General features: G+C 38.0%; 1 protein-coding gene across 3 annotated transcripts in view; it reads right to left on the bottom strand.

Moving 5' to 3' along the window:
• Window positions 1-4,161: 4,161 nt before the first annotated feature.
• The window catches only part of ntn4 (netrin 4), a 33,291-nt gene continuing 20,585 nt past the window's right edge, over window positions 4,162-16,867 (bottom strand). For all 3 annotated transcript variants that reach the window (XM_088645272.1, XM_088645270.1, XM_088645269.1), the window contains 5 exons: window positions 10,064-10,277; window positions 8,673-8,782; window positions 7,184-7,252; window positions 6,254-6,427; window positions 4,162-5,209 (listed from right to left, as the gene is read on the bottom strand). In XM_088645272.1, coding sequence (XP_088501398.1) covers window positions 5,070-5,209; window positions 6,254-6,427; window positions 7,184-7,252; window positions 8,673-8,782; window positions 10,064-10,277 — 707 coding nt within the window. In that variant the 3' untranslated portion in view covers window positions 4,162-5,069. The remainder of the gene's footprint in view (window positions 5,210-6,253; window positions 6,428-7,183; window positions 7,253-8,672; window positions 8,783-10,063; window positions 10,278-16,867) is intronic.

The raw sequence follows: 16,867 nt of genomic DNA on the forward strand, positions 1-16,867 counted from the left end.
TGGTGTACTCACTAGGGTACAGCTCCACCTTTCTTTTTAAAAGAAAATAATCAAAAACAGTGTCAGACTTCAGCCAGAGATTCTTCTACAATTTAGAGTCCTAACATTGTCTTAGACAAATGGAGTGAGTTACTTCTCTGTATTAATGAATGTAGAATTTCAAAGTCCTTTTTTTTCAGACCCTGCTAATGCTTAATACATGAAGCGACTTGCAGTAATCAAGCAAGCAAGTTCTAAACAAGCAGGCATTTTTTTTTCTTTCAGTCCATGGTGTCCAACTATTTCTCTGCAAGTCTCAAGACAGAAAGCAAAATGTCAATAACACTATTTGTGTCCTTACAGCAGGAAACTCCAGTGGTACCACAAAATGTTAATTTTGTAAATATTGACATGAAAAAAATTATTGTCATGATTTACAAATATCCAAAGCAAGTGCTACAAGTCCTAACATCTATATACAGTATATAATTTAAATACAGTATATATCACCCTCAAATATATCAAATCATATATTGCATGGACAACTTAAAGTTAAGCTTCACAAAAGCACCATTTGCAACAAAAAAGTTTGTTCTCCTATCGCAGATCTGAATTTCTGATTAGTCTGAGCCTTTAACGTGGCCGATATGTTAACAACCCATCTGCTCCCGCTTTGGCCGAAGATGTGTCTATTTTGTTAACAGCAATGGCATTCAGCACAAGAACGTGCTCCACAAGTCTTAACATATCTAGAACCTGCAAAACAGTTTCTTCTTGTTACTTAGTTGAACTGTTAATTCTGCACCATCAGGCCTTAGAAATTCACTTTAAGATGTTTAAAGTAGGATCTGCTTTGATGAGCTGAAGCTCCTGTCCTTTCTATTACATTTGGATTTTTGTCTTAGACTTCAATTCTTCCTCTTTTTAATTCGTTCAACCTGGGAAAGGTGCACAGCCAGCATAAGAAGCAAATGAAAGATAAAGATTTTACAATATTTTCTATTGTCTTAATTGGTACACAAGACTCTAGCTTAAAAATTGCCATCTAAAATTTAACTCCACTTGTTCCTTTCAAACATCTGGAGAGCCTGGTGGCATGTGAGCTGCTCCTATAGTCTGCGACGACTGCAAGCTGTTCCCTGACCTGAAGCCAGTGCCTTGTTTCCACCTATGAACGGAGTCAGTGGGTGTAGAGGAAGGAACAGGGGGTCATACTGTGGATGTTTTCTCCTTGGACGTGCTGGGTGGCTGCTTAGGCGGAATTCCTGTGGAGTAAGAAGGCAAACCGATGTGGTGGTTTGCAGGACTACTGCCATGTCCCATTAAAGAGGTTTTTTTTTTCCCACTCCCTACACAAGTAACTTCTTAATTGCATTGCACACCCTGCACTTTGAATAATTTGGATCCCAGTTATGCAGATCATCATCGTTATGAAAGACTACCATTGGAAAGAGTAACGCAGCATTCTCTGTACTCTCCTTCTGGAAATGTTACTCCCATTAGGCTGAGCCTGGACATTACAAGGATTATGTAACGCAATGAGGACAGCGTATGAAAATCAAAGAGAGCACAGTAACGTGTAATGAACGGCCGCCTGTTACAGTGGTTAAGAATTCTTTTACTACAGTAATTCAGGACACTAGTTTACATTACGCCATCTCTTAAAGAATGCCATTAGTGTATTGCTATTGTCCTCATATGCAACTTAATCCTAAAAAAAATAAAATAAAAACAGTTTGTAAAAATACTGGAATGGAAAACCTGATCATTACCCAAGATCACTGCTGAACGTGGCTTTGTAGTGAATGCCAGATGATTATTGGTCTGATTTTATTTATACACGGTTAAGCAAGTGCTACCACATTTGTGTAGTTGTAAATTAGTAACGTACAAACTAACATGAGGCAGAAAGTGTCCTTACATTGTTAGAAAGCAATCCTGAAAGAATTTCAAAAACAATTACAGCACATATTTGAATTCCAGTGCTGTGTAGCTCGCTTTGCAAACCCAGATGGCCTGAGATCGTCTTGTCATGCTCTGCCAGTTCCCTGAGCTCTTGGCCTCGCTTCTTACAGAACATCAATATTGTGATATGAAGTTATGGGAACAGTGGCTGTCCTGCTCCTTAATACAAGGTCACTGTCTGGACCCTATTGTTACAAACATTAACAGCACAGCGCATAAACCCAGGGAAACTCACCAGGTTCTGCAAGGTTTGATATATTTCAAGTCAAATATATTTTTCCTACACATCTCTGTTGCTAGCGTCCTGGCCCCAAAAAGATTTATGTTCTTTTTATGAGCCACGCATGTCTTTCCTTGTTAATATTTAGTGTATCTTCTTGTTCATCCATTATTTTGGAGGGGGGTTTGTGTCTCTACATATACTTATTTAAAGTTATTATCATTTTACTTTATTATTTTACAGTTATTTTTAATGGTTCAATCAAAAAGTTTAGAAATCAGCATGTGATAACTGTAAAGTGTATTAAATCTGTAAATTAAAATGCAATACTGTACTTTTTGCCATGTTTTTAAAATCCTTCTGACTTGCTATCCTTGTCACGTTCAGTCTGCTACAATTCCAAGGCCTGTTTTCTATGTACTGTATATGCCTTAATTGACTGTAATGAAAGACTGAGCCACTTACCTTTTCTTGAAGAACGTCTTCTGTGTTACCCCTTCAAGACGGTCTTCCTTTTAAAATGAGTGGTTGTTAAAAACAAGGAACTTTTGCTTTTAAGTTGCTTCCTGAATTGGACACAAATTGTATCCATGAAGATCACAGTCTAATTGTATCCATAGATATAAAATGACATACTGCTAAAAAAAAGCCAAAGGAGTTAGCAATAAAGTCATGCAAAAGGAAGGTTTTAAGTAATTTTAGATGGCCTTTAATGGTCCACTTCTAGATTATTTTAAAGACTTTTAAGGACTGAATGAGTATAGTCCATATCTGAAGCTTAAGATCTGAAGATTATGAGCAATTTCACTCAGCCGAGCATAATATCTTGAACAACACATTGTCAGAAGTGTACAAAGTGCATTTAAAACTGAAAATGGGAGACATTTTCTTTAGCCAAAAGGTTGTGGGAGTCTGGAACAAGTTACCCAGCTCCAGCCCCTTTTCTTGAAGCCGATTAGCCAGTTTCTTTCAAAATAATTCTGGCAGAGATATTTGGATCCAGTAATTACTATCCAATACCTTAGATCAACCAAAAGGCCTGCTCTCATTTCTGTTTTATCTATGGGACTCAAATCCATTGCAGATTATGTATCTGTTGACATTTTAAAACTCACTTTAAGACCCGTCTTCCCACTAAAGCTTTTAATGTGTATTTTAGTTTTACGCTTGGATTTAAAGTCAATTTGCCGTACTCTTATTTATTTCACTTTCTTCCTGCTTCTGTTGTGTATTGTGTGTGCTTATGTACAGCAATCTGAGTTTTTAAAAAAAAAAAACTCATAAGCAAAACTGCATTATAATTATTATTGCTGTAAAAAACAGCACTTCAGTATTTTTTTGCATATCAAACTTGTTTTGTATTTATAGTTACAGTATGTGCTAATGTGAATAAGCAGTACAAATCCAAGCTGTGAAATGCAGTTCCCCAAGTGTGCTGTTAGTCAACAGACTGCCTATTTTCGAGTCACAAATGGAAATATACTACCAGTATAATGAAAGTTTGCGTCATACAGTGAAATTCTGGGCATAACCTGTTTGCAAGAAGACAATCATTGACTTCTGTCAGTGATTCTAGTTTGACAGTTTACTGCTAGTTTAAAGACTTTAAAATGATTAAGAATTTTCAAGGACTGTTTTCTTATGCTGCACATTCCATTTGTCTCTATAGGTACATAGCTTCTCTCTCTTCCCCAGGGATGTGACACCAGGTTTCTTGCTGTTATGTTACATTTTGAATAAATGTCCTCATGTCTCTTAATATGATCTATTATTAAATCTGTTTTATCTCCTTGATACCAAACAGACACAGAAAATACCCACTGGAAAGATATTACTAATACAGTCATCATAAGAAAAAGAAATTACAAAAAAAAAAACCCACGAGTTTCAGCAATATGTTATGAAACAAATAACAAGAGTTCAACATTTAAAACAGAATATAATAGTATAATATATTAGTATAATATACTAAGTAAAGACACTTACATAAGCCTGTGTTAAAAATGAATTCAGTCTTACTTTTTTATTATATACTGTACATAAACAAATAATGTAGCAAAAAAAAAAACAACAGCATCTGGCATATCCAAGTCCATAGGACTTCTAAGTGCATACAACTATGAAATGCTGAATATTAAAATGCTCTTTTAACACTGTCTTTTTTCTTTTTTTATGCATTGTATACACATCAAGGAAGCATCATGTACTGAAGACGTTAAAGCAGTTGCTTAATATGGCTTTGTGATGCAACAACAGTAAATAGTCTAAATCCACAGGCCTAAAGTCTTTGTACCGCCTAGCTGACAAATAGCCAGCTGTTGCAGGATACGTAGAACTGCGCAACTGGGAGTGACAACTCAGATTGAGCAGTGTATCAGCACAATTCCTCCCCCACCCCACCCCCAAGTGTAACACATGTGAATAACAAATAAACAAAAAGGGGAGATCCAACATTTGCATTAGTGGGGGACAACAAAATAAGTTTGACTCTTGCGTGTTCACAATAGCCAGGTCTGAAGATGGTGATGGTGAGCCCTGGCCAGTCAAGCACAGCCCGTAAGTGTGAAGGCCAATCTTCCACCTCAGACTTCATGAGTGAGATCATCCTCGCCATTCGTAGACAAGCTGATCAGCCTGCCCAGGATTTCTTAATTGAAAAGGAACATCCAGATAAGACATCAACGCCTTGGCCCAACCGCTGGTAAAGTGCTTCAGAGGGTATAGCCGGGAATGCTGGGAAATTTGGCCAACTTTGGTTTCGGTTTCAAGTACGAGTCCTGCGAGGGCTCAGTGCTTTTGTCTGTCACTTTTTTCAGCTTCTGCTTTTTGGGTGTTCCGTCCTCAGCCGACACCCCCTCAGTGCACGGAATCAAAACTGCAGTCCTTTCTTCTGCACCCCTCCGTCCTAGCCTTTACAGTCCGTCTTCAAAAACTGCATGACCTTTCTTCCAAGGTTAGGTTTCCAGCGTTTGACAAAGCTTTTCATGTTGACCACGAGCCTGCCCATCCTCCTGTCTTCGTGGCCTGCTACCAGATATTCCATCCCTGGAAGACAACCACCGTCTTTAAAAACCCTTCCTGCATTTCTCAGCCATTTTCATATGATGGCTGTGCAGAAGCATGTGCCTTCTTAATAGTCGGAGACTCCTTCCTCATAGACCAGACAAAGGCTTGTGAATGGTACATTGTGAATTAATGAATGTAACAATGTTGAAAAGTAAACCTGCAGCTACATACTGACTGTAAAATTGCTTCACTCCACAGAAAATCTACCTCCTCCATTTTTATTAATGCTAAGACACTGTTGAATAATAAGACCATGAATTGCAAAAAGAGAAACGGGAAAAACGCTAATATTGTTCTGTTTGTAAATACAATATTGCACAAAAAAATAGTACATTATGCACTTCAAAGTTATTATGATATTTTTTCATACCAGAACTCCTCTAATTTACTGTATTTGAATTTGAAACTATGGTTTTTACAAACTTCAACTTTTAAGACAGATTTTTCAGAACATAAAATAAGAAACAGAATGGACTCAAGGACATCTGCCTATTCTTCGTTCTCTCCACACACAAACACACATATATATTTACACATATAGAGAAATAATGCAGGGTAACTATAATGGTGTTTATGTGATGGTGGAAAGAGAAGGAATCTTAACCAGCATGTGAATTTACATGTGCTTGCCAATGTACGTGTATCTTTTTGTTTCTAGCTATCAGCTAGAGCTATCAGCTCATTTCTTGGTATTGGCATATCGTAGAAAACACTACTGTGTTCATAGTGAGCCATTTGTGCTTCAGGATCAACAGTTGACCACAGACCAGAAGTCTCAAGTGGAAACAACATGAAAGTGTATTTAAAACAGAGAACAGCAGCAGATGCTTTCATTACACAAAGGGATGCAGGAATGGAGTCTGAAACGAACTATCCAGCTACAGTGTCAAAGCTGATACATGGGTATCTTTCAAGAAACAGCTGGGTAAAATCCTCAGATCACTTAGTTACTGACTGATCACGTTATGAGCCTGGATACCCTACCTCTCATTTGTAGCTTTTCTAATGATCTTAGGGTCTTACCGGGGTTGAGAATTGGGCAGGTACAGCCCCGAGCTGTCCAGGACTCGGGGTACAGAGTTATCTTTCTGCGCTGGATCTTCAGTTTTGTTTGTTGATTCAAAACCTTCTTCACCTTCACACTGACCTCAGCATGTGAGCCTTTGTCATGCGCAGATAGAATTTTTACCTTTAAGACTGCATCAAATAAAGGGAAAAAGGAGATATAATTTCTTAAGGAAATATACAATGTATACAATATTTATAAATATCTCATTTATGCCTGCTCTTCACTGTTACAAACCCCAAGAATTTTGAACACTGTACTTTGATAGCTGGTAAGAGAAAACTAAACTTTTACTGAGAATTCTTTACAGAGAAGTTGACTTCATAGCCAGCCCATATTCACGGTGTTAATGTTTAACCACTTTATTGTGTTAAACATCTTATTGCTCCAAGGTAAACACATCATTGTCCACCTCTGACACATGAACAGCTATTTTATTCTTCCTCTGATCCTCTAGTGATTCACTGATTTGCAACACACAGGGGAGACAGAAGGAAAAAAGAAAAAGAGATGTGAAACTAAAAGGCACTTTTTTAGCATGAATCCTAACGGAAGCCTCTTTCATGCCTGTTTCCGCGAATACACAATCATCAGCTTTAAACAGAGAATGCTTATTTTTGGATTAAATAAAAAAAACCCTGAGGTTAAGTATGAGCAGTATATTCAAATCCTTTGCATAAATACGACACATTTCTCTTCTTCAAATATTCCTAAGCTTGTCGTTTGAAGACTAGTGGACAATTGGGAATGTTCCAGCAATGGTTATCTTGCTTCACCTCTCATTCACTTTCAAACACATTCAAGTTCACAGCAGACCTCTGCCATAACACTGCTGTAAGCAACACAGCAGAGATCTAATGCAAACAACAGTACTGAAGGATACTCACCATAAGCGTATTTCATGGTGCAAAAGAGTTTGGGGTTACCCAAGTCTTGCTCTTTACATTCACATTTTTCTATGAAAAAAGAAAATAATTATTAAAAGATCCTATTTTATTTTAAGGCCCTTTTTACAGCTACAGTGGTTTGTGAAGTTTTAAGGCAAAACAAGGCTGGCATCTAGAAAGTGACACCTGGATACTTCTGCTCACATATTGAAAAATGTTTGTCTTACTATTAAAAGATTTGGTTCCAGTTTGCTTACTGTAATTTGTTAATTATTAATAAGCACATCTCACAATATTTTACCAAAAAGACTGAATACTTCAGGTGTTTAGTAGAGGACATTCAATTACTGATGTACATGGAAGCCTTTTTATTGTAGTGGATTACCAAAAACAAAAGAAACACACACAAAACAGAAAAAAACAAATAATCAGCAATAATGTGTAAATAAGTGCCAACAGTTGGTTTTCCTTTTACCACAACTCCCACAGTTCAGTAAAAAAAATATTATTAATTATTATCATTGCATGTGGTTTCAGCTTCCTGAGATTAAAGATTCATCAAAAGTGCTACACCACAAGTTCACATAATACTGTGTGATAACATCAATAAAGCATTTCCAGGTACTGCTACACATCTGAATACTGTTAAATAGCTTTCAAATAGCTTCCCGTTAAGAGATCTTATGAAACCTGAACAAAAACCAATCTAAAACATGTAATTAACAATGCTCACATACTGTACTTTATATCATGTACAGTATATATAGTATTACATTGTTCTGGGTTTAATTTTCCAATGTAGACACATTGCAGTAGCTACTGAGAAGCACTATAGTTTGCTCCACTTCGACTCTGCTATTCTCTGGTGACATAAGCCGGCCAGAGAGGAAATGAACCTTGACAGGCAGACTGATGACTGACTTGAGGTCATGTGCTACTTGAAATGCTCCACAGTCTGTGAAATCTTAACCTCAGTTGTGTAGCCTGGGCTTTTAACTCCAATTAAGCTTATGAATTTTTAATCCCTACATGCATCATTCATTACTGTCAGTGCCAGATTTCCCATTAGGCACTGTAGGCACAGTGCCCAGGGCCCACGAAATTAAAATTAAAATTAAAAAAACACCAGTGACTCACGAAAAACGAGTTGAAACACCATGCTTGCAATCGACTCTAGGTGCCCCAAATCAATAATCACACACTATCTAGCAGCTGTTCTAGGAACTAGAAGTATCGAAGTGATCAATCACGTGGTTTAGCACTAGAATAGTTTTAAGTTCATAATGTCAATCGATGTAATTAAATTGGCGTTGACCCCTCTTTTTGCACATTTCGGAGTGAAAGTGCCTAGAGCCCACGAACACCAGAATCTTGCCCTGATTACTGTTGCAATACTTTTAATGTGTCCATTGTTTCTGATGGTTTAAAAATACAGTACAGACGGGAAATTTCACATTTCGAAAATGAGTGGAAACGAGACTGAACACACCTGAGTAATGCAGAGCTGAGAACAGTTCATCACCCCTCCAGTTCCACGCAGACTCGCTCTCATTGAAGGGAGATGGGAAATCGCCTCTTTGATACACATCCACGTCTGAGCTATGATTTGAAATGGATATTGAAGATTTAAAAAAAAACTGTCAGAATGATTTTTCAAGGGCTCTGGGTGCAATTCTGTGTGGAGTTTGAACTTTATGTTCTGCCCATGTTTGCCTGGGTTTCCTCCAAGTTCTCTGGTTTCTCCCCACAGTCCAAAGACATTTAGTAGGGTAACAAGCTTCTGGAAAATATTGGCCCTGGTATAAGTGTGTGTGTGTGTCTTTGTGTGCCCTGTGATGGACTGGCATCTCATCCAGGGTGTATCCTGCCTTGTACCCATTGCCTGCTGGAATAGGCTCCAGCTCGCCTTTGACCCTGTTTGGATACAAGTTAGAACATAGATGGATGATTCCCTCAGATGGCATCTGGTTCAGTTCCACACTAATTCAGCTTCAGGAGAAAATCCCCAGTTAGGCAGTGGGAAGAAACCTATGTGAACACAGGCAGAAGATACAAACCCCATACAGATAGAATCCCAGGTCCAGAATTGAACACATGGTCCCAGAACTGTGAGGAAACAATGCTAAGCCCTGCTCCAACAGACTGCAGCATAGTCCAATAAAATCTAAGATACTGCTTCAGGCTGAGGTAGGTGACAATAGAGGGGTCTCTATAAGAATTTAGACACAACACTTAAGTAGTGTCAATATCTCCACTTCCTAGAGCTTCAAACCAAAGGATGTTTACTTAGCTGTGCTGGGTGTGAGACACACTGATCAAAAGAATCACCCTGGTTTACCTTAGCTAATTAAGTTCTGGGTAAATGATTAAGTGTCAATCAGCAGTCCAGAAAGACACCTTACAAGATCAGATGAAGACAGTGATGAGAGGAAAAGAAAGAGGAAAAAGAAAAAGGGCAGACCACAAGCGTGAGAGGGGACAGGAGCAGATGGAACTTGAGACTTGTGCCAGGCGAGAGTACCTATATCCGAAAAAAAAACGATCGGAGCTCAGTATTTGAATCTTGCTAAGAACATACTGTCCTATGTTATTATTATTCCTCTTTTCAGCGAAACTGTGCCAGAGAACAAATAATTCACATGCCTCTAATTATATCAACCGCTTAGACATATTCTTGGGGAAATCCTTACAATTTGGGGGTTATGATTATTTACTTTAGTGACTATTTTCATAACCCCCTATTTGTAACAACATTGAAGAACAGACCGCATAATGCACAAGTGTATCTAATCAAAGTCAAAGAATACTAGACACCATCTGTGCAGGGATTTTGCTTTTAATGTGAGAACAGACAAAGAAATGCGAGCAAAGTTACCTTACCTGGACACACAGTCGCCGGTGAAGGGGTCACAACTGCCAGCACAGTCACACGGTCGGCAGCCATAGTCTCCAAATCCCCAGTAGCCTACCATGCATCTATCACAGTGTGGGCCCCCCACTCCCGGCTTGCAGACACATTCGCCATTGCTGGGGTCGCACAGGGACACCCCACTGAGGTGGAAGGGCACTGAGCCAACAGGGTGGCAGGCACACGCTGCAGATCAAAGACAGCCACAATCAGGATGCAGCCCTTCCTTTTATTAATCTCCCTACGTATAAAGAGCTAAACCTGCTGTACAGTCATGTGAAGCCTGGCAGTGTAGTGGCTCCCTCATTTCACATTTTACTGGAAATATAAACGATCACTGACTGGCATGAGACAGAGAATGCAAGCAAGACATCGCATCTCCTTCAATGGATTGTGGCCTTTTTGGATTCTTCTTCTTCTTATTATTCATTTTGATCTCAGAAGACAAAGGCCTTCCTTTGTTTATGTTATCAGAACATGGTATTGCATCACCCACAAAGAATAAAAGGACCTTTAAAGTGCCGATAACACATCTATAAATGAATCAGGCAAAGATTTCACAACTGAGAAGGTTGTCAAGCTTGTGAAAAGCCTTCCAAGTAAACAATCCATTACACTGGATGTGATTTCTACCTGGATCAAATCATTTTTCTTACAACCCAGCCCTTCATTGTGCTCTTTCCGCAAATATACTCAGCGAAACAGGGACAATGATAAACAATGTTATATGTCAAAGAGTCTTGTTATGTCAATGAAGTTAGCTGATGCCATGACAGCCAAAAGTCTCTATTTTCTTAAAAGTACATAATGATGACTAAAAAGACATACTTTTAAATCTGAAATATTACCAAATGGTGAAAAATACTGGTAGCCCTAAAAGTGGGCAGTCTTGGTCGTGGAGGGCTGGTGTGTCTGCAGGTTTTTTAGGTCTCTTAAAAGCAGTGACACCAGGAGAATGGTATTAAACCTGTGCTGTTAAAAACAATTGTTTAGGCAGCTAAGAGCTGATGTCAGAATGAAAGCCTATAAACACATCCAGAGACTGATCCCCGAACAGGGTATTGAAAAATGTTGCCATTTTAATTGTGTAGAAATTCTATAAAGAGAAGTCATTTTTATACATATATATATAGAAGATGCTTAGCAAGTTAATTTCTATTTCTAAGTTCTTAATCTACAGATTTGGCTTCTTGGAAGTCCTACTGTCAGCTTAAGTTTAATAGTACTACAGATAAAGCTGATACTTTTGCTTCACGTAGATAATTCTGAAAAGTGTTCTAAAAGACGTGAGAAAGGAGACAGTTACAATATAAAGTCAGATAAAGTTGGCATTAATCTCTCCTTCTTACATCATAATTCATAATAAAACTTATTGTACAGAGATAAAGATAATTGTATGCTATAAAGTATTATAAGCATTGCAGTTGTAATTAGCCTAAGGGAATTACTACTTGGAAAGGAATATAAAGACTTTCTTGTCTTTCTACTTCATTTAAAGTAGGTCTTTGTATACATGTAGAGAAAACATGTTAAATATTCACACCTTTCAGTGAATCCAAGACTATCTTACTGTTACTATCTACTACAGACAAGGTCATTCCTAATATCTAATCGGGATGTCTTTGCAGATCGCAACAGGAGCAATATATACACCTTCTTTCTCAGGTTGGCAAAGACTAGAGCATGACAAAATCCACCCGCCATCCAGGCATGCTACTGTTCACTTCCAGAAGGAAAACGGTAGAATATTTTTTTTGCCTCTACTTCCTTCCATGGCTTAGTGATCACTTTTACAGACACACAGTGGCTCTAGTGCAAATCTGAGAATGTAATACAATTCCCAAACCATTCCTCTCTTCTTATTTTTACCCCCTTAGTCACACTCTTTGGAATACTTGCAGGAGATCAGTGACAGGTAAGCTACAGAGAAAAACTGGCGTCATGCAGTGCCGAGCCAATGCTGAAATAAGTGTTTTGCGCAAGCCAGAATTGATCTTACCCCGTGTTATGGTCGGCACACTCTGCTTTCTACTATGAGCACTTCTGTTCTGCCTTCACACACCTGCCAGTCAAACACACAGGCAAGCACCGTGACTCTTCCAAGACCTCAGCTACACCTGGCTGCGTGTCAGCAGAATGAAAAATAGAACTGGGCTTCATCCCTGACTCATGTCATGGCAGTGTTGGGCCTACACTGTTACATCTCAGGAATGCTGACAGGTCCTAGAAAAATGACAGCTCTGTACTATCTCCTTACACGTGACAGAACTGTAGTATATTAACTTCTGTTTACAACAGAAAAGACAAAAAATAATTTCACGTGAACTATGTAATGTAATACCATTTCACTATTTGGCAAACATAAGAATGGAAAATATATTTTCGTCCTTGTATTTTACCCATACCGGTCCATTCCTAAAGCAAATGTTTAAGGTGGTGTTTTAACGTAGGCTGGGGGCATGCCACCTTGTCCTACAATTTCCGTAGGGTTTAAAAACTGCAATCCCACACCAACTGCCTGGGCTGCCCATGTTCAGCAGGCAGGAGCTGACTGGATTCTTGTTCATGCATCCTCTACACTGACTGGCCTGTGCATGGCCTATCCAGAGAGTACATGTGGAATCTACTACATGTGGAAGTGCACTTAAAACAAAGAACAGGGGGAACTTCTTTACACAAAGTGTTGTGGGGGTGTGGGACAGTTGTAGAAGCCAATATCCTGGTTTCTTTCAAGAAATGGCTAGATGAGATCTTTTGCATCAATTAACTACTCACTACCAAATGGGCTGGATTTGTAACCATACATATGCTGCTGCATTTCTTGTAAGAACCCTTTTTATAAAAGGACACATTGTTCTTGTTTGTTAAAACCACTCTGCAAATATTTTCTTTATGATAAAATAAAACATTTTAGAGAATGTTTTATGATGTAAACACTCCTCCTAAGAGATATTATTTTCTAAAAGGTCAGAATTTTATTTTTCATTTCCAGGAGTCACTATTTGAGTTGTACTCTTTAGAGAGATAAAATGGTAGCTAACTGGTTATCAAAAATAAACTTTTCCTCGTAGAATAACAGTGCTGTAATCCAGACACACAGACGTTAAGTACAATATCTGTAAGGTTGTCATTTATACAAATTTCATTCTGTTCCCAAATGCTTGATAAGACTTATCAGCTTTTATCATGATGGTATGCAGATCATAAGGCAAATCTGCTACAAGTAAATTCTTTCTTAAATATTTTAAGCCTGACAAGTAACCCAAACAAGGTCTGTTGAACCAGCGCCTATATAAGAAGTAATCACTGCATATATTAGAATACAGAACATTAGAAGCGGGAATATCTCCATTTTTAAATGAATGCTAAGTACTCTGATATCAGATAATGAGAAAAGCAATGCAAAACCCGTGTTGCACTAGTCCTAAGTTCAAGACAGTCATTTTATGAAAGGTTGTTTGTAAGTAAAGCATGCAACTCTAATAGTCTAATAGCACTTTTAAGTCATCACTGCTGTGTAAGTTTAAAAAGAATGCTGAGTTGTTGTAAATTGTGTCATACACACATCACTTATTTTAATTATTTGGAGCCTAGAGTGAAACATGAAGGCAAAAACACCGCAATCCTTGCCTGTTTTAAATGAACCTTGCCGTATGCTTGACTGGACAGGTTTTCCAATATGTGCATACATCTCTGAGCACAGTGGCAAGCATGTAGAATGTACAGTATAACAACATGTGCAAGAGGAAACCAACACAACAAATCCAAGAAACACAGAGAACAGAAAATTCTCAAACATTCAGCGGTTTGTGAAAACTGGAGTGTGTAGTTTGAATCCGGTCTCCTATGCTGATTTTCAAGGCAGCATTCAAGTGCTTTCTCTGTTCTCAAAGCTGCATGAGAATATCCTTTTGCTCAATTGAAATCAAATTGCACATTCGCTGTGCCCAGTTTAAATAAATTAACACAAGCGATTGGCGCCTCTCTCTATAGATTCCCTGATTACATTTGCTTTTGTTCTCCTGAATCAAATGGATGTCTGGAAACCTCGGCACTTGTTAATACCCTGAATGCGCAGCCGAAAGCTGTCAAAGAGAGAAAGAAGCAACTGCATTTCAAACCTAGAGAAAATGCTAAAATAAAAGAGCTGGTCTTGCAACATTAGACTGCACTGTTTCTCAGCAGAAAGCCGAGTCCTAAAGAGAACAAGACAACACCAGTACTACTCCTGTAAACAGCGTGGAATGTGGTAAAAGAAATTTATCAGAAGTTCAAAAACCCTTCTATGATACTTACAGACTTATAAAAAAAGGCTCAGCCATTAAGACCAGCAGATTATATCAGGAATGTAAACGGAAAGTACCTCCTAGCCATTTAATTCTTTCTTTTATTATTTCTTTTCAGTTTGTTTAAAAAAATGTATTTTCTCAAACTGGCTCTCTAACAGTAGTAGATTCAACACCGCTTTGAAGAAGAAAGGAGGAACTAATAACAAATAAATTATATAAACATATTTTGGGTTACAAACCATTGTGTCCACCATAAAATATGACTATTTTAGACGAAATGGCAACATATTATTTACTGATTAGTATTATATCCAATCTCATTTGGAAGTCCCAGGCTGGAATTTTATATTATATATTGATCATGGCAGAATCCTGGACAGTGGGCACACACGCAAGTGATCAAGAAAGAAATCAATCAGGGACGTGGACTCTGTTTTGATTTTGCAGAGTCTGCTCTGCATGAAATGTCCATTAGCACCCAGAAAGCGTGAGGAAAAACCTCTGCTTGGGCTCCATACAAAAACCACCATTCAGAATCTTTTCTATAAATCAGAGGGAAGAAATGAGCAGGCGAACGCATTCAGTTAAAATTAGGAGTAACAACAGAAATATTGACAAAGAGAATCACGCATAGGAATTCAAAAAGGGGCGTATTGGTATGTAAATGAGCCATTTGAGATGTCCGTTCAAGTGTATTCTCTGAGTGAAATTTAAAACGGGAACAGCAGAATCTTTGTTAGAACGACCTCAAATACCCAAATTCACAGTTCTTGAGAATTACTATTAGGAGAACACATTGGACCACTGCACAAATTCTCCCTGGAACTCTTGTCTTGAACTTCTAATATTAACCCACTCAGTTTAATGCTGAAGCTTGGGGCAAAAACACAAACGTCTCATATACTTTCTCGTTTGTTTAAGAAACACTTTAGTGCATGCCAAAGATTCCATCTGGAAATACATAGCATATACACTGTAATTTTAAATTAAAAGCCAGCAGCACCTTTAAAAGGGTAAATAGTTGTTGAATAAAGCAAAGTACATCATAGTAATAAAATAATCCTTAATATAATACCCTAGGATTAGCTGCCCAAGGTCAAATTGGCACAATGCAAAATCAGAGAGGCTTGGGGAAGGTAGACAAATTTAGGAATATACATACTTAAAACATTGCATAAAGTTACATAGAACAATACACATGTTTCTATCCAGGATGCAGGGTGTCTAAGCACGAGCCTAACAGCTTTGGCTGAACTCAGCAGCCTCAACAGCGAAGCCAAATCAGAATACCTAACAATCTTATTCTGTAGTTGTGGATAAAGCTTTTATCAGTTTTCAAAATAATCTGCATTCTACTGTATATGGAATTCTCTGCAGGACTGAAAAAAAATCAAATATTAAGTATGCAAACTAAACCTGATTTATAAAACAAAATTTATAAACTGACTTTGCAGCTGAATGTCCTATTTGAAAATGTGTTTTTATTTTAATGATATTCTCATTCATATCTTTAATGAATCAGAATATTGGCTAGGATCGTTTGTTACATACTGTTATCGCTCATCGTTTGCAAATTGTATGCAGGTTTCTGCTCAAGGCGTTAAATCCCTGGGCCTTTCAGTTTTTTTTTTGTTCCCCTGCTGAAGCTTGCACTAAGACAGCAAAAAGAAAAAGAAATCTTTCACAGTTTAAGAACAGGAATTATTCAATATTACAGTAGGAACACGCGTGCTGTGACTGAAGTAAATCTTAATCTCGCCTGCCTAACATAGTTCAGGATTACAAAGTTGACTTGACAGAGAGATGTCAAGTTCACAATGGTAACTGCTTCTGGAGAGAACCTCTCTTGCTACTCTCATCACTCTGCATTCACCTGCTTTTTGGATAGGTTTTCTAAATTGTTATTCACAGAAACCAAAAAAAACAGCCTCCCCTTAAATCAAATACTTCAGTCTAAATTGTAAATAAATTTGGCTGCTCCCTCTACGATCTGTCTGTGTTTTAAACCGGCTCCTGTCTGTGTCTTTAGAATATGTTAGCTACCCCAGTGTATTTAGGCCCACAGAATGTGTATTTACATCCATAACACACCAGGTGTCTGCAATAAAAAATTATTTGTGAATAAAAGAGCCTTAACGATTGTTTTAATAACTCTACATAAAAGATTCTTTGGAATCTAAACAAGTGTTCTTCATTCTTACCGATGATTAATCAATCTGCTGTTTCTGGACTCTGCAGAATGGTGAGTCACATTTAAAAAATTGTGTTTTGTTAAATGTTTGTGATTCTCTTCCTGTTTTTATCCTTCTCTTGGCTTGCCATTATATTCTGGTTACTCATGTGGTCAGGTGCCCATCAGTATTGCATAAACTGACTTGTGCTGGCTTGTTCCCTGAAAACCTGTGGAATTTCACACAGGGGAATCTCTAACTCTGTGTTGTTTATTGGCCCAGCTCCAGTCTAGACGGCTGACACTTCTCATGATCC

Source organism: Lepisosteus platostomus, chromosome 9 (genome assembly GCF_059453375.1).
Source record: "Lepisosteus platostomus isolate fLepPlt1 chromosome 9, fLepPlt1.hap1, whole genome shotgun sequence".
NCBI classification, from domain to species: domain Eukaryota; kingdom Metazoa; phylum Chordata; class Actinopteri; order Semionotiformes; family Lepisosteidae; genus Lepisosteus; species Lepisosteus platostomus.